This window comes from Mastacembelus armatus, chromosome 17 (genome assembly GCF_900324485.2).
Source record: "Mastacembelus armatus chromosome 17, fMasArm1.2, whole genome shotgun sequence".
NCBI lineage: Eukaryota > Metazoa > Chordata > Actinopteri > Synbranchiformes > Mastacembelidae > Mastacembelus > Mastacembelus armatus.
This window is the reverse complement of record NC_046649.1, coordinates 17579537-17600867: the sequence shown is the minus strand read 5'-3', so window position 1 is coordinate 17600867 and position 21331 is coordinate 17579537. Positions and strand designations below refer to the sequence as shown.

Here is a 21331-nt window from a genome sequence, read left to right as displayed (position 1 = left end):
CAGTGTTAACCACTCAGTCACCATGCTGCCCGCATGTAGTTTTCTTCCCTGTCTATATTTATAATGATACTGCAGATGAGTACAATACTACCACCAAGTGGATGAAAAGTTTGGCCTTGACTTTTCTGTTTATGAAAACCACTGGTTGAAGGGTCATGGTCATATCTAAGACGAGCTGACTATACCTGTTGTACTGCATTGGCTGGCTGCTGCATGTAGTATTGTTGGCTCTGCAGCTTGGCATACATGGCATAGACTGGATCCTCATTCATCAACTTGGCATACAAAGACAAAGCTTCCATCACCTTCACATTCAACTCTGACAGCTCTGAGTGCTTCCTGATGGTACAAACACAGATACACAGAGTTAAGAGCCCCACAACTACATCTTCACTGAGGGTCTGAATTACACAGTTTCATGTCATAGGTTTTATGTTTTATTCCTCAGACATTTTATGGTTATCAATCAGTAAAGCACAGCTTTTCTGCACATTGTACCTACCTGTCTATATCTTCCAGCTTCTGGTCAATGAGGGGCCCCATTTGATTACAGGCACCTGATGAATCAAAAACATTTTTATCAGTGTTACTGATATAACACAACTTTAATTCAACTCTACGCTGAAGTGCCACATTTGTTGGTAATAATTTTTCTTACTCTTTCGTTCTTTTTACTTAAATTATTTCAATCTCAAATTCAGTTTACCTTCCAACTGCAGTAACTCAATGCTGTCTGACTGGTTGTCTGTGGGATCCGCACTCTGAATCATCTGCAGCAGCTGGTCCATTTTGTCCTGAAAGGTTTCAAGTAAAGTTTCTGTGAGTTCATCTTCGATTTAAACTTTTAAACTTTATTGCCATTCATTTTGGGAGCAGATGACACTTTTGAAACAAAACTCTTAACTTACCAGCACAACAATTATATAATTAATGAGGCTTTTAATACAATGCACATAGCACATAACTTACCTCATCTATATATACAGGCTCCTGTTCAGGCTCAATGGTCTCCACTTGGATGTCCTCACTGAACTGTACTGTCTTTTTCTCTGTCTTCACTGTGGATTTCCAAGTAGCAGCGGATGCAGCAATAGCAAAACAATGTAACAGTAGCAACCGGTTACACATAAGTCACGATGCCCTGACTTGACATTCAGCAATTTTCTTTCTTTCTTTCTCCAATGCTAAGGTTTGGTCCAGGTATGAGATGAAAATATAAGTTAAAAATCTGATAGAAGCTACAGAGAAATCATCTTGAAATTTTATTTTTCTATAGTTACTTTCTGTGTATCGAAACATAGAACCAGGCAACACAGAAACAGAGGCTGCCAGCTGTAGTCATATTTGCTGAGTTGTTTGGATTGAATTTTACACAAATGGGGGGGAAAAAATTGCCCCCATGTAGTTTTAAAGAACGAGCACGCAAAACAATAAGTTGAAGCTGTGCAGGCCACAGGTGATACCAAGATAAGTATTTCACAGCAACTTAGTTTCTGATTTAATAAAGTTGTATGAAAAAGCTCCCACCCACCAGTCAGCAACAAGACAAAGCTGACAGCAATGAAAACCTCAGAATCTACTGTGCTAAATGACCGAGCTTTGTTGATGGGGTTCTGAGAAAATAATGAACATCTTGAGACAGCCCCAAGAATATGTTGCTATGTTTTCTTTTAATAGTTTGGCATTTAGACAAGAATGTGTCAGTAGGAAAACACTGAAAGTTATAATAGAATCAGAAGAAAGAGTCGGGGGATGCGCTCTCTAATGAGTGGAAATGTGTCATTCAGAACAACTCTTATTCCCAGAAGTAAAGTCAGTGTTTTTGTTTACTGCATGTAAAATCCCATAGATCATTTTCTGTTTGTGTCACAAATATCTTGATTGCGTTGTGATTTGTATTGTTCCATCAGCCATGTGTATGTCAGTATTTCCCACTCTGGAATCAATAAAGCAATACCGCTAATGGAAGAAATGGGCTATAAAAGGTTTAGAGATGACCTAAGCGGATAAAAGGTTTGTGTGTGTGTATGTATGTACTCACTCATCTCAGGCTCTGCAGTGAGGTCAGCAGTGACAAAATTAGAAGGAAACAACCCCACTCCCTGGTATGTTTCCCCTTTCCACCAGTTGGGGTCACTAAAATAAAAAAAGAAACAAAAGCGAAACTACCGCTTTTACCGACTGTCCGTCACCTCTTCAGTGCTTCAGACATATCTCATATTAAAGATTCTACAAATTAGGTCAGCAGATTATGTTACTACTCCATTTGCAGAGAAAATAAACACAAGGATATTTTTATTAATTAAATAAAAAACAGCTTTTCAGCTTCCAAAGGCTGCTTTCAGATGGGTTGAAATGTGACATCATGTATTTTCAGATGGTCTAACTGTCCTACATACTCTCGGTATATTCACAAATGTTTGAATCCTTTGTGTGTGCTTCACTTATTTGTGTGTGAGTTCACCTATCATCCAGGATTGTGATAATTTCTCCTGATTTGAATGTGAGCTCGTTGTCCTCAGCAGCCTCAAAGTCGTAGATGGCACGAACTTTCCTGCCGTCTGACTTGTGTGAGGAGAGCAGGCTGGAGGTGTTCGGGTACAGGCTGGACATAGAGGTCTGTGGCTGCTGACGTTGCTCCTTTAGTGACAGCTCAATAGCTGCAAACAAAGGAGACGTGTGAACGACAGTGTGATTGAGTAAACCCAGCTAAACATCTCTAATTCAGTAATCCTGTGTATATAGTGATTTATGTCATTTTGTCATACATAGGACCCAAGGCATTAGCATGAATGCTTTTAATGACAATGTCAGAGGACTGAAAACCTTATAAAGGCATTTCAGTTGTGTACAAAAACTGTCTGATCATCACCCAGAACCCTCCTTACCTTTGGCCAAGTCTTCCTCCTCTTTTTTGTTTGTTGAGGTGGAGGGATCCTTTGCCACTAAAGCGGGGCTTGCTTTTGCTTGCTCTGCAGCCTGTAAAAAAATTATACTGACATACCTGGGCAATGCAACAACTCATGGGAAAGAAGCATAATAGGATAAGTCTATTTGTTTAAACAAAACAATCCTAAATGCCCTATTTAAACAAAACAAATAGAAAACGTAATATGGCTTGGCAAAGACCACCATGTTCATTTACCTGGGACCCCACAGCTGGGAAAGTGACACCCTGCTCACGTAGATTCTTAATCATTGCTGAGATCAGACTGAGCTGCGGATCATTGCGGAAGTCTTCTGCCCACTCCACCATCAGCGCCTTCAGCTTCTCACACACTTTGGGGTGTCCCTGGAGATGCACATAAAAAAGCATCAGAGCAAGAGCAGAGAATTTGATTTCAGTTATTCACAAAATTAATGAGGGTTATGTGGATAGCACACTGAAAGGAAACATGACCACAGACCTTGTTTAAGACAATGCTGACTTCACTGGCAAACTCTCTGGAGCACACCTCCAAGTGAAATATCTTCCCACAGTTTGAGACACAAGCACCAAGAAGCTACAAGGACAAAGTGTACAGCAAACCATTCATCTTAACTCGTGGCACGTCTTCGGATATAACTATCATATTAGGATCAATTTATATAAAGCAGTGAAAATATTAATTCAGGGTTAGACAGCAAAAGACTACATGACACCCCCATGAACTGAACATTACACAAACATAGCTGCTTACAGTCAGTGCCTGCATGGCCACATGGGGATCCTTGTGGTTCACTCTTCTCATAATGGAGCGGAGACATTCTTTGGGCCTGTAGCAGGATGGCAGGTTTGTAGAAATTGATTGCTTAGCAACAATTACAACAATTCAGCTGTACTACATGAAATACAACTGTGTGTTAATATTTTTGGCCCAGGGTTCTATCTCTAAACCTGGGATACCAGTTTTACCAAACGAAAACTCTTAAAGACAACCTGATAAATGTGTTTGTGTGCAGCTTAGAACGAAGACAGTTAACTAACCCAGTGCGTGACTGTCCTATCTTATCACATATGTCCAGAATGAGGCCCCAGTCCTCAGCTGTGTTCATCTCACTGGTTGCTTTCTCTGCAGGAAAGAAGCACAACAACCAACGTAAGCAAGAAGCTTAAAAGACACTTAATTGGCAACTTAATTAGACAAAAACAGATGGTCACCAGCGCTGCCACACAGCTACCAGCCACCAAAAGACCACTGAAATAACACCTAGCAGCCCAAACATACCTATCACAGAGTTTACTAAATTTACTGCTCAATTTGAGGGCTATAGTCTGGTATGGTACCACTACAGCAGTGGTGATTTTAGACCCTGTTTCAGGGTGCTCGAGCACACCTAAAATTCATCTCTGCTTTCCTAAAAAATATGAATAAGTATTAATTGTTAGGCCGATTATTAACTTAACGTTAGATTTTGCAAACGTTAATTTTGAGAACTTGTTTTGTGATCTGCCTTGCACATAAAAGCAGAATACAAGAAGTAGTAGAAATGGAGATAAACATCACAATTAAGACAAAAAGTTGATGTTAGCAAATAACGTTAGCGATGCTTCTGAATCTCTATAACTGTGACTTAGACAGTGTGTGGTTACAGCTCCATGCTGTGATTGTTGTCAGACATTAGCTGACTTACTTGACAGGTAAGTGATGCACTTTAATATTTCAGTGTAAGTGGAAATGAAATGGAAATAACATTCTTCTTCATTAATAAATTAAAGAAGTTTCAGTTTTATGATTGCAAAAAATGTAACAGCAATTTCACTCCACATAGATAATTATCAAGCATTACAAAGTCCCATATCCTTCTTATGAACTAATTACTCATATTCACTGTGCAACTACACAAGAAAGTAACTAGATTTACATTGGAAATCAGTACTTCCATAGACAGATATATGTTCTTTTTTCTCAATCAGGTTCAATTGAGAAAATGAGATCTAAGTGACTGCATTGCCCAAAGCGACCCAATACTCAGAGTACACTATAAATCAATACAGATCAAGTTATAACGTTACCTCTTATTAGGTAATAGATTCTGTGATTGGATGTTAAAGTCGCAATTTGGTTGACAGCACAAAGAAGGAGAGAGGAGGATACAGAGGGATAGAATGGGAGAGAACAGGATGGGGTCAGCAGGAAGAGCATTTGGCATAAGGGCTGAGGCCCCCTACAAAGTCTGATCCTAGAGTCGCCCCTGCTGTGGAGTGAGGCGTCTGTCTGTTTATGCTAATGATGTGGTTAGCCACACGGCACATAACAAAGGGAGAAAGGGAAGCACATCATCGCTTAATGACTTCAGACATCAGTCCGCATCCTTTTTCACTTCTGTTATCTGTGAGATATCGGAAATAATGTCTGGGTTGGTGAACACAACCTTACGATGGGATACTGGTTAGTTAGGGAGAGGCTAGCTAGCTACTTAGGTTAGCTTATTACAACATGTAGTATATTACCACTTCACCTGACAAGAGCCTAAACCTTTAACATGGTGTGATTTAAATAATAAAAACTACAAGCACTATTATGGAAAATTCTTCAAATGTTCAATTATGAACGTTTTTTAAGGATTTTGGATGCTAATTGCTTCTAGCTAAATCTTTAAGCTAAGTTAGCAAACTCAATCATAACAGGCAAAATACAGGCGTCGGGTGTTTATATATACTATAATATATACTGTAAGCCGACCATATAACACAACATATAACAGCCCATGGGCTGGTTAAAAGACCACACACGGCTGGAGAACACAAACAAAGCTAATTCAGCTAGCCTGTAAGAATTAGCCTTGAGCTCTGATTACTCACCAACATCTTGGTCAAACGGGTTGGTCGTGAAGAGAGGCATCGCTGGGGTATTGACAACAACTGATTTCGCCTTCCCCTGTTTTTCCTGTGTCCCGTTTTACCTTATTTCATACGATAAACACGCATAGTAACAACAACTTCATGAATGTCAAATAAAGCTATAACGTTAGATGACTATTCTACACAGTCACGGCAACAAGCGAGGCATTCTGGGTAACTGAAGCTGACGGTACCACGTTAATCAAACCGCGATCATCGACTATAATAGGCAGACACGTCAGTAGGTCTGTCTTCACTGTTACTCCAGAGACAACCAAACATAAGATTAAAAATCGCCAATGCCGTGAAAAATAACATGTCATCGTCAGGTGATGGTGATCACGTGACGTTATCCATTTACAGCTGTGTGGCAACAGCTGTATGCAGCTGAGGGCAGGATGAAGCTTCCTGAACAAACTCTAACTCCGTGTAACGCTTCATTTAATGAAGTTTGTGCAAATTCTGAATAAAATGAATATAAACCTTTGCTGTCACTGACATGCAGGACAAAGGGTGAACACAGTAGCTACTAACAAAGCATTTCAGACCTGGGTGGTCCAACAAAATGAAGCCTAGACAAGCGTCGATTAAGCAAGACTATTAGTTTTTAGTTTGGTTCGGTGGCATGTCATATTTTCTACCTTTTATTTGACCTCTGATGTTAGAATGATGAAGACAAATAGGATAAAAAACCTGCAAAAAAAAAAAAAAGCAGATTGCAGATGAGGCTGATATATTTAATGTATTCATGAGAAGTTTAAATGTCTTCCCATGATATATAATGTAGGAAAAGCATTGAATCCACAGACAATTTCTTCATTTTATTGTGATAAGTGCCCTGGCCTGATCCATAGTTATTTTTTAACACATATTGACCCTTGAGCCAGATTACAAACTGACTCCTTAAGCATTATATGAATTTGCAATCATATAACAACTGATTATGCAAATTATAGAAAACGTAGAATATTTCACATATTATATTTGACAAAGTAAATAAAGGCAATCATCTTGAAATGGTTACATTACAAAACATTTACATATTGTTAATGTGAGCTTCATCCTGTGTAACACTTACACTAGCAGTCTACAGTCTAAGACATACTGTTCTTCATAAAACAGCAGCACTGCTCACATTGAGCATCATCAGTGATCAAAAAATATATTTCAATTTGTAGAAAGGTGAAATTTACACTAGCTTCATTTGTGTTTATTAGCTGAGTTTGACGTCTTTTGCTGCTGTTGAGTGGGTCCTCATAATTGTCCCGGGAGCTTATGTTTTAATATCTGAAGCATCTGACAATATAAAAATAGTTCCACTTTATTAACAACACAATCCTGTGATGTAGATTTTTTTGACAGAAGTCAAAAAATAAAATGACACAAAGTTCATATCTTTTGTGAAATATTATTTACAGATACACCTGTACAACAGTGGCTGTACCAAATGAGGACTTAGCCTAAAATATATAGCCTGAATAAATGACTACATTCTTATATTTGCTTCAGTACAAATATTAAATCAATACTATAGTTGGTTGGCTCTGTGCTCGTTCTGTCTTCTGCACCATACTGTGTTGTAAAGTGCCTTTACGACAAAGATGAGTCCAAGTCTGAGCGATGCTGGGCTGGGCTGGTTTTATCGGAGTCCTCTAGTTATCTAGAGCTCCTCCTTGTGTCCTTTGTCATCCTTGCATCTTCAGCTTCAACTTCAGCCTCCCAGACACAGCTCGCACTGTCTTAAATGGATGCTATAAAACTGGAACTTTTACTGTGAAGAGAACAAAAAATACAACACTTAAGATACATTTTAAAACCTTTACAGTGTGCTTACAATTTGCAACCTTATAATGAAGAAACAGCATATACATCAAATGTTTCATCACATGACACTAAAGGTACATTTCATTTAACTGACTGTTTCTGGTAGCATCCCCATGTCTGTTAGTACATTCACCTTGTCTAAATATCAGCCCTCTGTTGTCTGGAATATTGTGTTTAAATTTAAAACATTTTGACTGGACCACATCTCTAAAATTTTTAGGGGATATGTTTGGCTAAATTTTTCTTATTTTGAATAAATCAATGTAAGCACCAAACCAACACTGAATTTAACATTTGCTGTCAAAATCTGACATGCGACAGCTTACTCCTCTGTGGCATAGATTATCATTCTTTCCCAAAAACTATTAACTTCAAATAAACAATCACACCACTGTAAAGTATGTCAAACTTCAATTTTCAACATTTATAACATGAACATTTGTCCCAGATGTGCTCAGCTGTTTTAGAAAATCAAAAATGTACAAGTGAAGTAGGAATCAATTAACTTTTGGCTTAGTGCCATAAAAAGAAGGAAAGTCTGGAAACATTGAGACTATGACCAACAGATTGATTTTGTTGAACATGCACAAACACACATAAAAGAAGATGTTGTTTATAGAAGATACTGACATTCAGAGGCACGTTCACAGATAAAACCAATGCGGTCAGTGCAGTAGAAATCATTCCAGTTGGCATTATGGATAAGACCAGCACAGTCCTCTCCATCTTCATGACCATGGGTCCAATTATCAGGCTGGCCTGGCTTCCACTTCCTGATAGAAACAATATAAACAATGGGTGTATCAAAGTTCAAATATCATACAAAGGGTTTGTTGCATTCATAAAATTGTAGTTTTGAACAGAAATAAGGAGTCATAAAAATTCATTCAGTTTGCTGTAAAAACAATTTGACAGGTTTACTCACTTGAAAACAGGTATAGTACCATCCACCCACTTCCAGACATTTTCCTCTTCTCTGTCAGTAAGGCCCAGCCAGAAATAGCCTTTTCCTTCAATCGCATTTCTCACAAATTGCTAAAGACAGAAGAGCAACAAATATTTTCCAAGAGAATCAGTCCATGAATTGCCAGTCAGTCATTTCATTTTAAATGGTTAGTTTCATTCTTTAAAGTCAATAGTTAAAAAAATAATGAAAGACAAGTATTGGACCTGATTTATTTTACCTGTTCCTCATTGTCAGTGATAATGAGCATGTGAGATGACATGTTAGTACAAAACTGGTGGGCCTCATCAAAGTTGAGTCTCTGAGAACCAGAGGAAAAGTAATAGCAGCTGTCTCCAAATTTTCTGAACTCAGGGGGACAACCTGGAATGATTAATTACTAGATTGTCACATTTTACAAAAAAAAAAAAAAACACAGCACCTTTTACACACAACATGTCTGTTTTCTATCCTTATGTAATCAGTGAACTCACCAGGGACTGATGTAGGAGCAACAGGGGGCTGCACCTGTTGGGACACAGAGCTTTGGGGTGCCTCTGTATGTTTAGAAGCTTGAGGTGGTTTGGGAGGTTCAGGTATCTGAGTGGACTCAGGAGGCCTTATAAAGACAGGTGGCGCAGGTAGCCCAGGGAGCCCTGGAGGACCAGGTGGGCCAATGGGTCCAACAGGTCCGCGTGGCCCATCCAGTCCTGCAGGTCCTGCTGCCCCCCTGGGCCCCTGTGGCCCTTGTGGTCCTGAAAAACCTGGTGGTCCATCTCTACCAGGAAGCCCTGGGGGCCCAGGGTCACCTTTATCACCAGTGTTTCCAGGTCTACCTCCAGAACCTCTTGAACCTTTAGACCCTGGAAAACCCCTAATCCCAGGTGCACCCTTGGGACCAGTCGCACCTAGTGGTCCAGCAGCACCTTTCTCTCCCTTAGGTCCCACCAATCCTGGCACGCCTTTGTCTCCTTTATCACCCTTTTGTCCTGGTTGACCCACTGGCCCCTGAGGCCCCTTGTCACCTCTGGGGCCCCTTGGACCTGGTGGACCTGAAAAATAACATCAGAAGAGTCAGAAGAGAGAGCTACATGTGTCAGAATGTACACTTATTGCTGGGGTCTGAGCATGCTTTCACATGGTCCTGAAAAAAAACATTCATTTCTTGTTATTGTGCTGGTGCAGAGTATACTGTTACATTTATACTGCTACATAAAACACCTACCCTGCAGGATGGTGAAGTTGGTAATGAGCTGTAAGTGCTTGCTATCCACCAGCTTCATCTCCTCCATCACCATAGACAAGTTGGTCACTTCTCTGTCCAGCCTGGCTGCCAATTCATCCTGCTGGGCACGCAGCTCTATGCTCGCCGTCCTGGCTTCTGTGAAGCTACCATTCAGCCCCAGTAACAGGTCTGAATGTCGCATCACTGTCTCAGCACAGGACCTCAGGCCATTCAGGTTGGAGCTGATAGTGCCTAGGAGCTGTGCAGAAAAGCTCACATTTCCAGTCACACGGTCCATGTCACTCTCATGCCTGTCTAATCGTGCTTCCACCTCATCAAACTTGGATGAGGTGGCATTATCGTAGTCTCGCTGGTGGTCCATCAGCTCACGCAGCCTCTGGTCATGCCCCTCAGTGAGAGCTGAGGTGTTCTGGATCTGGCTGGCTAGTGTGCTGATCTGAGCCCCTAAATCATCAACAGATTCCCCATTGGTGTGGACCAGGGCAGAATTGTTGGCTGCTAAAACCTGGAGGTTTTGGACTTTTTCCTTTAACCACTCTGTGTCAGCCTGGGTCTGTCTGGCTGTTTGCTGCAAACCTTGATAGTCATTCTTCAGTTTCTGCACTGCCTGGCCTGTGTCTTCAACCATCTTCTGCAGTGTGCTGAGCAGACTGCGCTGCTGGAACTGTGTGATGTTTAGTGCACTAATGCTAACTTGGGTCTGACTCTGCATCTTGACCTGGCCCTGTATCTCTGACTGCAGCCGCGCAGTGTCTGTCTGAAGGTCATCAAGCATGCCACTGTAGGAGTTCAGGGTCTGGTTTAGACCGCGCAGTGTGGCAGTACTGCCATCCAGATAACTCTGCAGGGTAATGTGACTGCTTTGCATGTCATCTCCTGTGATCCGAAGTTCATCCAGAATATCCCTGTTTCTATTAGCCCTAAGGGCAATGTTATTCAGTTGGTTCTGTAATGTCTCTAGATCAGACTTGAAGGTCTTGATTTCACTTGTGGCATTAACTGATTTCTCTCCAGCCTGATCATCTGAAAAGGTGACACAGGAAATTATCTATATTAATAGAAAATAAAAGCATGGTAAATGTCACAGTCCAAAAAACATTAAAAAATGTTTTCATAGCTATTGTAGTTTAAAATTATACATACTTGACATCTAATCTTGTGTTAACTCACCTAGTTTCTTTAAATCTGTCTCAACAGCACTGATCTTGCCTCCATAATTCTGTATGCCCTCTGTGACACTGTCCATTCTCTGGACCACTGACAAAACAGTAATAAAAGGGTGTAATGTAAATAGAATTGTACAGAAAATACACTTACAGAAAAAACTATGATACAAGTTAAACAGTTAAAAATTTTGCGATACTGCATTTTCCATTAACTGTGGGCAAGAGGAACCCTAACATAACCACCACTGATGGTAAAACCTAATAGGAAGTGCACTTTCTGTAGGTGGATAGATTAGACAGGCAGATATTACACTTTTTCCTTTAATATATTTGATAACTACTTTTAGTAATGACTTTGCTTAACATTTTTAATACAAATCTACTGTGTGTAGTTTGCAAAGTACAATGCACTATTATAGATTTAAATTCCTCACAGTAGTAGAACAACAACATTTAGTAACTACTGCATTAAGATGTTATTTATACAATAATGCATCTGTATTAATATCCAATTATATACTAATATAGGAATGGAAATTCTGAATGAGCTATTCTGCTGCTTAATGAGTACTTTTACTTAAATGTAAAATGTAAATGATTAAATGTAATTTAAATAAATTTACACTGTATTACTACACACAAATAAATATCATCAAACCTTGAAATGTTAACTTGGCTGCACTGAACCATTCAGCCAGGCTGACTGTGAACAGCAGAGGGCGCTGCTGTACTCATACCTTTCCAGCAACTACCTGAAAACGTAAATACTGTACAAGTTCTGAACAGTGGATGTTGAACAGGGTAAAGAGTTTCCTAAGATTTTTGTAACCAGGCAACTGCATATTTGTTTATCAATACAAATCTCAATCTTCACAGTACATTCACAAATTCCACTTCATGAGTATAAGCAATGTCAAACACATAATGAATACCACACTAGTACACTCGGACTCTGTTTCCACTTTCTCTTTCCTCCTCACATCTGCAGCAAGGGTCCATCTCCTCTCCTGCACGGTTTGTTTTTTTGTCGATATGTGGGCGTCTAAAAACTGCACTGAAAAACATCCTAAGCTTACACTGTTATCATTCCAGAAGTAACAAAAACACGCAACAATAACATGCACTTGGGACAAACAAATACCCATGAGCCCATTTTCAAAGATATATTGGTCATCTGCTAAAATCTGGATTGTGCAGCTTGATTCACTTCTCTCTTTCCCTCAGAATTGCTAAACTCTACAGTCAAATTAAATATTTATCATTTATCATTTAAGAATAAATACCACTAGTAACAGAGAAAAAGAGAGAGATATCTACCACACTATCTTCCTGATCTCTAACATACCTTCTTATTCTGCTCTTAATCTATTCACCCCTCCCAATCCTGTATTGGAAAAGCATTATGATATGATGTTAGACAAAAAACAACAACAACAACATAAAACATAAAATAAATCACAATCTTGTCTACACTGGTTTCTCACAAAATATTTTGGACCCTTGCTGCCATTTGTGAATCAACCTGTGGTTCATGAAACAGCAAATTGCTACCAAGCCATAAAATCTCCTCTTGGGTTGTTAAGCCCGAATAGTCAGTGCATGCATGGTCATCTGGTAGACATTAGAGCCAAACCATCAAAATCGCATGGTCTCCACACTAACACAGACCCAAAGCTGGAAACTCAAAATAATTCTGACAGCACTCATGAGGCATGACTCAGATTTAGATCTAAACTTGTCTGTGTTTTGAATAAAGTTGTTGCCTATTGGGCAAATGTGCTTTTTGTTTGATTGTTGGCGCATGTGGTTCACAAGGTTGGAAAGGACAAGACTGAATATTTGCTCAGGGATATTTTGACAGGTTTTCTATGATTGCTCAGGGCTGCAGTTGAGTAAAATTGCACAATACACAAAGCACATTCTACCCTGATGATCTCTGAAATAACTTGAATGACTAAGTTTCTATTTTACACTACTGCCTTAGCTCAACCAGGGTCAATGCGCTGCAGTGAGGACATTGTTGCACAATAACATGTTTCCTATCTCTTGTTATGGTTATTCTCCAAAAGATATAAATCTGGGGGAGAGGAAACAATACATACTATCAAGGGACCCTCTCCAAGTAGTAAATCTTTGGCTGAACTCTTTAACTTGGCTAAATTAAAGTTCTCCATTTGGTTGTCTTCAATGCAACAACTTGACTTTCATCAAACCCTTCAGACTCTAAGCCAAAGACAGAGATAGAGTGTGTGTGGATGGCAGGGGACAGGAAAATCTGCTGCAAATAAAGTCTATGCACTCACTGGTCACTGTACTAGGTACACCTCACTAGTACTGGGTTAGACTAGCAAGTCTTAAGAACTGCCTAATTTAACAAGTTGATTTAAGAAGTCGCTGGACTTTGATCCGAACTGATATGATGATAGCATTTCACAGTCGCTGCAGAGTTGACGGCTGCACATCCATGATGCAAATCTCCCATTCCACCACATCCCTAACGTGCTCTATTGGACTGAGATCTGGTGATTGTGGAGGCCACTGAAGTACAAGAAACCAATTTAAGATGATTTTAGCTGGGTACGCTGTGGTCATAAAGGGATGGACATGGTCAGCAACAATACTGGTAGATTGTGGCTCAATTGGTACTTAGGGGTGCAAAGTGTGCCAAGAAAATATCACACAGATCCTGATTCACTGATACAAGGGAGGATGATCCATCCTTTCATGTTGTTAATGCAAAATTCTGACCCCACCATCCAAATGTTGCGGCAGATAAAATTTCTCAGTTTCCTGGTCATTCTCCTCTGACCCTTTTCATACACCGACCTACTTTTTTGGTTTATTAAGGCTAAATAATATCTTTAAGGAGAAAGAAAAATAGCAGACTGATTTTGAGAGATGTTTGAAAAGGATAGACCTGCTGTAATAAATGATAGCATAAATGCTTTGTACTGTACAAAAAGCATTTTTTTTTCTTTCAGTTTGCACTTACCTTTGTATCCAAGAACAGCCACTGCGATGGTGAGCAGCGCACACAGCACATAGAGGAGTGCAATAGCCGCCCTCAGTGCCCAGTCATTTTTACATTTGGTGCACTCTGTACCCTCCTGAATTCCTGCAACATACAACAGAGTCTGTGTTACAAATGACTGTGCAGCATGCATTAAGTCTAGTTTAATTAGTCTAGTTCATTCTGTTAACAAAATGCAGTGTTGAGAAACAGTAGTAACGTAAATACTGTGCAGCTGAAGGGAGTTCATAGAAATGAGACAGATGTTTTAATTCAAAAATGAAATCACATCGGATGTTTTTTTTAAATTTTATAACTTACTTTATTACTGCATGCCTAAAGTGGGTCACAGTGTGCCTTTCTTTAGCCAACTGTCAGTTATAAATGTCTGCCCTCACAAATATCCCAAAAAATTTAAAAAAGTTAAAAAACACTGCACATGTGTTGTCCACATGCCAGAGAAAACAAAACAAAACAGTACCATTCCTGTTCTGTGTCAATGCTCATGGGCATCTGACCTAAAACTATAGAACAGTGACATTTTTGGTGATTCACATCACAGATGTTCACAAGTCCAGTTTAACACCATAATGCAAAACATTATACTACAGTCAGGATGTTTACTGGACTTCATTAGGACTGACCAAGTAGCTGCTGGCAAACAGAGCAAGAATGCAACTGGTATACACCCACAAGCTAGAAAGGTGTTTTTGTAGATGAACAAATTTAAATCAGATTATACAGGAAGAGAGACCGACTTTGTAGAAACATACAACACATTACCAGATAGGGAGGTAATTAAACATCTTAGCCTAAGTTACAACACAACAATTTAAAATACACTTTCATTTTTGTGAGATTAACACATTCCTTAAAATGCTGTAACACCTAACATGACTTACAGGACAGCAATAATTTATTACAGTATGGGTATTATTTTCACTCTGATTCCTTTAGGTATGATTATAGAGACTCAAGTATTTCCTAGGATCTCTTAACAAGGTGACATCACTAAACACAGGTCTTATAAACACAAGCAGTGTTGTAAACAAGACAATGTAGTGAAGCTGTCATGCCATGAGATCTTTATGCTGTGAGCATTAAAATACATTTCACTAGGCCTCTAAATTAACATACATTGACAAACATTGAAGTCCAGTGAACAAAGATAGTAGATAATGTCGTTGGCTCATGCCATTCTCAAAAGTACCATGGCATCCTCAAAACATGCCCTATGGCATTATGGGTAGGCGTACTGTTTCCACTAGAGCAAGCTATAAAAATTCCTCAGCTGGACTCACATCTTCATATGACTTTTTCCCTTAAACCTAATCAGAGGCCAGGCTCTGCCTGTGATGGGACATGGGACAATCTGTAACGAAAGGAGGCTCGATTCTTCCCAGTCAGGGGTGGTCAAGACCACCAGAGGGCTAGTGGAGGTCTGGCCTCTTGACTTTGAACCCACACATCTGTGCAAACATCACATGTGACCACCTCAAAGGGGCCCAGCCGTGGACGCAGACATGGATATGTAAGCCACTGTTGTCCTTATGTGTACTGAGAGCCTCATGTTGGGAGCTAGTATGGAGAGCTCCATTAGAGAACCCACCTCCTTCCCCAACTGGTCCAAACCACATGCTGCCTAAAGGACAACAACACACCATGTAAACAAGCAGCCAACTGTCTGCAGGTTTTGGCCAAGTGCAGGGCAGCAGTGGTATTTCTGTGCTCATTAGTGTATGAAATGGACCATGGTGGCAACATCGCTGGCAGCGTCATTTTCATAACTTAAGATGAAAGCGCTTTAAATGTCAGGATTATATGCAGCCTCTGCACCAAATATAAAGTTCCTAGTGTTAACAATGTCACTATTTAGTTTACATACCCAGACTGTCATGTTCTCCCAGCAGTGATGCTGGAAATTCATTTTGGGCAGAGCAACCAGAAGCTTTGCCCAGGGTTACAACATTTTCCGACTCTTTTTCACTGGAGTGATTTCTGGTCCCCACCGAGCAAATTTACTTAAACAACAATTCTGTCAGACATGTGGTACCAGTAATAACGAAGTGAAAATGCGTCCAAGGCAGAGGCAGTGTTCTGTTACACAGAATAAATAAAGAAAACTATGGTATTTCTACAGCAATGCAAGATACAGGACAAGCAGCAGCAGAGGATGTTAAGGTATATTAATATAAGCATGGTAAACTACACTGATTACCTTAATGACTCGACACATATCTATTACTAAGATGACAATAATATGAACATGGTACAGCAAAGCAGTATGTTATGTCATGTATATTTTTTTCAAAGTGGTAAAATAAAACCCAGAGATCATGTAAAATTGGATGCTTGGCTTTAAAAATACAAACAAAACTTCAAAATCGTAAATTTGCTAAATATTTTACTTGTTTAGATGTACTTTGTGTCAAAACCCCCATTAGTCACCAAGAATATTATGTTTCATAACCATAGGACTATTGTGAACGCTTCCTTTCTGGTCATAAACTACCACAGCACATAAACGTGCTAACACATACATGTCATGAGCTGACTGAAAACACATTGTTAAACCAAACAGCCTGGTGCAGAACACGTGAGGTCTGAGGCTGTTGAGAGCCTAGAAGCTGGATCGCAGCCATGATGTCCTAGTCAACATGTTGGACTCTGTCCAGATAATCCCCAAGAGGTAACTAAATGCCAGAAAAGCCCAGACGGAGCAAAGGTATGGCAGAGCATACGGTGTGCTACATATTATTGCTGTCAACCACAAACCTCCAGGTTTGGCATGTTTTATGTAGACACGGGCCGAGCTAATGAACACAGACAAAAAAATATATATATTTTCCAAAAATGCATTTATCTCAAAACAACGTTTTAGCTATGGTAGCAGTGTGGCTACATATAATATTGTCTGATTGTCTTTTTTACATGACTTCTCAGTGTCACTTAAATGTAACTGATTGCATTAACCTACGGAGTGGTTTTTAATGAGAGGACAGTCTTTATGAGGGGTGTTCACTTTTTCCTTAATATTTTTCTTACTATTAGTTCACTGTTGTTGAGAGTGAAGAAAGGCAGAGGCAGAAGAAAAGGAAGAAGTAGAAAAGAGACAAGAGAAGAGAAAGATGGGGGCAGTTCACTGTGGTGTCTCTAAAACAGCTGTATTTCATTTGGACTCTGATTCAGTCAAAGAAAAAAAAAAAAAATCTCAACACGTTTTCCGTTATTTCATGTACCTGCCATTAGACTTTCCTGCTCTCACTCCTGGCTGGCAGTGGAAATTTCCATGGCAACACAAAGAAAGCCTGTGCAGGCTATAGCCTTTTTGTGTGAAGAGCCTTTGTGCAGAGTGTTAATACTACGTTACATAGAGTACTCAGGTGGCTACCACAGGAATTCTTTCACGTCACAACGTCATTTTGTGTTACATTAATGCTGAAATGGTTAAAGAACCAGCAGTCGCACACACAGTCCATACCTGTCTTCTCCACCTGAATGGACTCTGACAGATCACAGTGCTGCCAAGTGCTGCATTCTTTCCAGGCGAAACACACATATTTTCATTGAAGTGGTTACATTACTGTGTGGTATCTATCTACAAATGTACAAACTATCAAAACTATAATTACATATAATTGTGGTACAACTTACAGTTTGTAATTATCATAATTGGTCTTTTACTGAAGCATTTGGTTTGAAAGTAAGGTTCAACAAACCAAAACACACAAGTGGAACACAAAAATGGAGGTAAAACAGGTATCTGGGTGGGTGAAATACAGTTTAAACAGTTTTAGTAACAATATGTTTCCATCCCTGAGGCAAATGTGTTTATTACAGAGCCAGAAGAAGATTGACAAGAATAATCAAACTACACCACATGTAGTTTCAGTGGAATTTTACACAGATTGTTCTATTAGGGATCTGTGTTGTTTACATGAAAAAAGGAAAAATTAGGAGAGAGGTAAACAATTACCACTGTGCCTTGAGTTAAATACTAATTGCATGCCAAAACTTCAAAATAAATAAATAAATAATAAAAAACATTGTACTTGTACAAACTAATATTTTATAGAAATATGGTGCTGGGTTAAATGCCTGGTAATCACCAACATTATTACAGTTCATCCTGTGGTGGGGACCATAATGCAGTTATCAAGATATTTCTCTCAAAACTGTAATGTCAATCTCTTAATGGAGGTCGATGAAAGATCAGGGTGTCACCAAAGTTGTACTGACAATTTGATTTTGTGCAGATCCTGACCCACTGCTTAGGAACAGCTGCCTTAACTGATGGATGCTCTTCTCTTTTGCTGCCCAGTATAATGTCCACAGATAAGTGTAGTCTATTGTTTGATGTTGCCTAATGCAGCTGAGGAGTGGTATCTGTGACTTGAGACAAAGTTGATCCTTTAACAATGTGTGCTGGGATCATGATGTCCCCCTCTGGCCTTTGTAGCTACCCCAGTATTAACAGTCGCCAACTGGAATGTTAACAAGTAAACACTCTTCAACAGGGGAAGTTACCACTGAGACAAATTACTAAGACATTAGGGTCCTTGAATTGCTGAGCTAGCCAGCATGCCTGGGCTATGTTTTTTTCACTCTCTGCTAACAGGTTTATGACACTTTAAAACTGGGCCTTGCTCCTCTATCTAGAACATCTGGACCTTGTTACAGAGGAGCCTAAATCAAAGGATGTATGCACACATTTGATAGATCTGCCCTTCATGCCAAGTGTCATAAGAGTAAGCAGAAGTCTGTACATCAGCAATGATTTTTGAAAGAAATAAAATATGGACACACACACACACACACAGAATGAGTATCAATTTAAAACCAAAACTTGAGCTTAGCATAACGTTATTGAAGCAGGTCAAAGAAGCCAAACTGCTGGAGAATGTTAACTAAACTGCAAGTTTATAACTAAGATGCAAATGCACTAACAAGTGATTGAGAGTTTTGTTTTATTTAAACTAAATTATTGTCAAGCAATGGAAGAAAACTGTGACTGGTCCAGTCTAGGGCAGCACATGTACCTGTCATTCTGGTTTGGGAGCAAATGTTAAGTTACTACAATGCATAAAGGTCTCTCTTTGTGTGATCCTAAAACTGTGTGTATTTTATTTTGTCATATCTCATTGTGTTACATATTTAGTGTTTTAATGCTAGTGTATGGTAATGGGCAATGTGCATGTGTATTTTTGTACTGTCAACCCTGTAAACAAACAAAACAAAGCTGACAAAACTAAACAATGACTATAACATCTAGTGTCTTTCGAAAACATGCTCTTAAGCCCACTAGGATCCCTTGAGATTGTGTAAGCCTTTTTATGAGAGAGAGAGAAAGAGAGAGAGAGAGAAAGAGAGAAAGAAAGAGAGAGAGAAAGAGAGAAAGAGAGAAAGAAAGAAAGAGAGAAAGAAAGAAAGAAAGAAAGAAAGAAAGAAAGAAAGAAAGAAAGAAAGAAAGAAAGAAAGAAAGAAAGAAAGAAAGAAAGAAAGAAAGAAAGAAAGAAAGAAAGAAAGAAAGAAAGAAAGAAAGAAAGAAAGAAAGAAAGAAAGAAAGAAAGAAAAAGAAAGAAGCCTTCATTTGTTTATTTACTTATTTTACCTACAGTTTTGCAATATTAAGACAGGAACACTTGCGATCCATTAACAGGGGTATATCCAGTGACAGAAGAAAAATAGCTTCCTTCAGTGGACCACAGGTCAGAATCAAGGGGAAACTTTATGGTCCATTTCTTCTTAGTTGAGTTAACTGCTGTTTTCCAAAAAGAGCCTAATTCATAGAGAAAACAGTTAGATGGCCTATTAAAACTGGGATTTAGGCAGTGGACATGGAGTCAATTAGATCTTGTTTCGTCATCCCAACTGTGCTCAGTTAGAGGAACACTATGACAAATAGTTCATATATTGTAACTTCAAGAGGCAGAGTTTTAAGCACGCAATCGACTCATAAACAAAGCTGGGCCACTGTACTGGGAGATCCTTGCTGAGACAGGGTTAGACATCAAAAAAATCTTTCAGTTTCAGTCAGCAGTTTCCATCAAAGACTGAAATCCAGGCTCGCTGTGTGTGTCTCCTGGTTTGACAGTGTATGGTGACATTAAGCAGAATAGAGTCACATCTGCAGCCACAAATTTGAGGCGAAGAAATACAAACTATTGACTGTTAAGAAATGCAGCGTGTGCGGTAGATCCACTGGGAGCTGGCAAATGGAGGTGGTGTTGGTGGGCTGCATATTTTATTGTAACTGAGAATTAATTCCCAGGCAAAGCTGTAAGATTAAACTCAAATCCACCTGCACCTACACTATTACACAGGAATGTTTTAAAACAGGAATATGCGAACATGTACACTTATACACACACACACATAGCAGCAGTTAACTAAAGATAGGCTGCATTTGTATTTCAATTCCACAACTACACATATCATTTAAGGTTTCCTTGTTTTCAGAAGGAACCTCTTAACATTATTATGTCATGGTTCCACAGAACATGGTCTAGGAAATATAGTCCAGCCTGATGGCGTTGCAACATTGCTGCAAAAATCATACAGCTCTTTCTCTTAAGGGGTTAAATAAAAATGGACGAGCAAGATTTTGAAAACCAATTACACAAAAAATTTCTAATGTAAACATTAAACTCCCACAGTAAAGACTCATTTATATTATGTACCACACTTTGCATTGCAAGTGTTTCAGTCTATGTGCGTCTGGAAAAGCATAAATAAAAAGAAAAAACATCCACGATTAGAGGAAGTGGTCCATTACCGTTCTCAATTTCCACCATTCACATGCATGACTTTAAAAATACATGGCAGCCATAAACTAACTTTACTGGCCTGAATGGAGAACAACAGACCCCCTGGATCCTCCTGCTCATGTTTTAGTGTTGTCATGTTGCAATGAGGCCATTTCAAATAAAGCAGGACCATGTGAACCTCAGAAGAAGGGAGAGGACAGATCACTGATCCATTTTAACCAGGTCAGCCACATCACATCTACATCTAAAATAGACAGTAAATATTGTTTTACCCTCACTATACTGCATGTTTGTGCACTGCAACTGAGTAAGTTAAATAATTGTTCAAAACAGGTTGAGGATGTAGTTTGGCCTTAGAGGTTTGTAGTAGAAACGTTCATGATGATTTAAAGAAAAAAAAAAAATGCACCAAATTCTATAACTGATGATAAATTAAACAAGACTCTAATGGTAGGTGTTATAAAAATAAATAATAAATGGATGCACAAAGGTACAGATGAATGCGGCAGCTGAACAAGGTACTTGGTGTGAATGTAGAAGTCAATCAATCT

At 39.2% G+C, this 21331-nt stretch overlaps 1 protein-coding gene across 1 annotated transcript in view; it reads right to left on the bottom strand.

Annotated features, from left to right (window-relative positions):
- stam (signal transducing adaptor molecule (SH3 domain and ITAM motif) 1) overlaps positions 1-21331 on the bottom strand; it is a 34956-nt gene that overhangs the window by 4170 nt on the left and 9455 nt on the right. Inside the window, exons 3-21 of the mRNA XM_026314226.2 lie at positions 13996-14118; positions 11008-11094; positions 9817-10860; positions 9086-9643; positions 8833-8975; positions 8574-8683; positions 8343-8421; positions 5786-5870; positions 3968-4052; positions 3681-3756; positions 3408-3503; positions 3146-3292; positions 2889-2979; positions 2465-2660; positions 2042-2136; positions 970-1058; positions 707-794; positions 503-557; positions 186-339 (exon numbers count right to left, since the gene is read on the bottom strand). Of these exons, the coding sequence (XP_026170011.2) occupies positions 186-339; positions 503-557; positions 707-794; positions 970-1058; positions 2042-2136; positions 2465-2660; positions 2889-2979; positions 3146-3292; positions 3408-3503; positions 3681-3756; positions 3968-4052; positions 5786-5870; positions 8343-8421; positions 8574-8683; positions 8833-8975; positions 9086-9643; positions 9817-10860; positions 11008-11094; positions 13996-14118 (3401 nt within the window). The remainder of the gene's footprint in view (positions 1-185; positions 340-502; positions 558-706; positions 795-969; positions 1059-2041; positions 2137-2464; positions 2661-2888; positions 2980-3145; positions 3293-3407; positions 3504-3680; positions 3757-3967; positions 4053-5785; positions 5871-8342; positions 8422-8573; positions 8684-8832; positions 8976-9085; positions 9644-9816; positions 10861-11007; positions 11095-13995; positions 14119-21331) is intronic.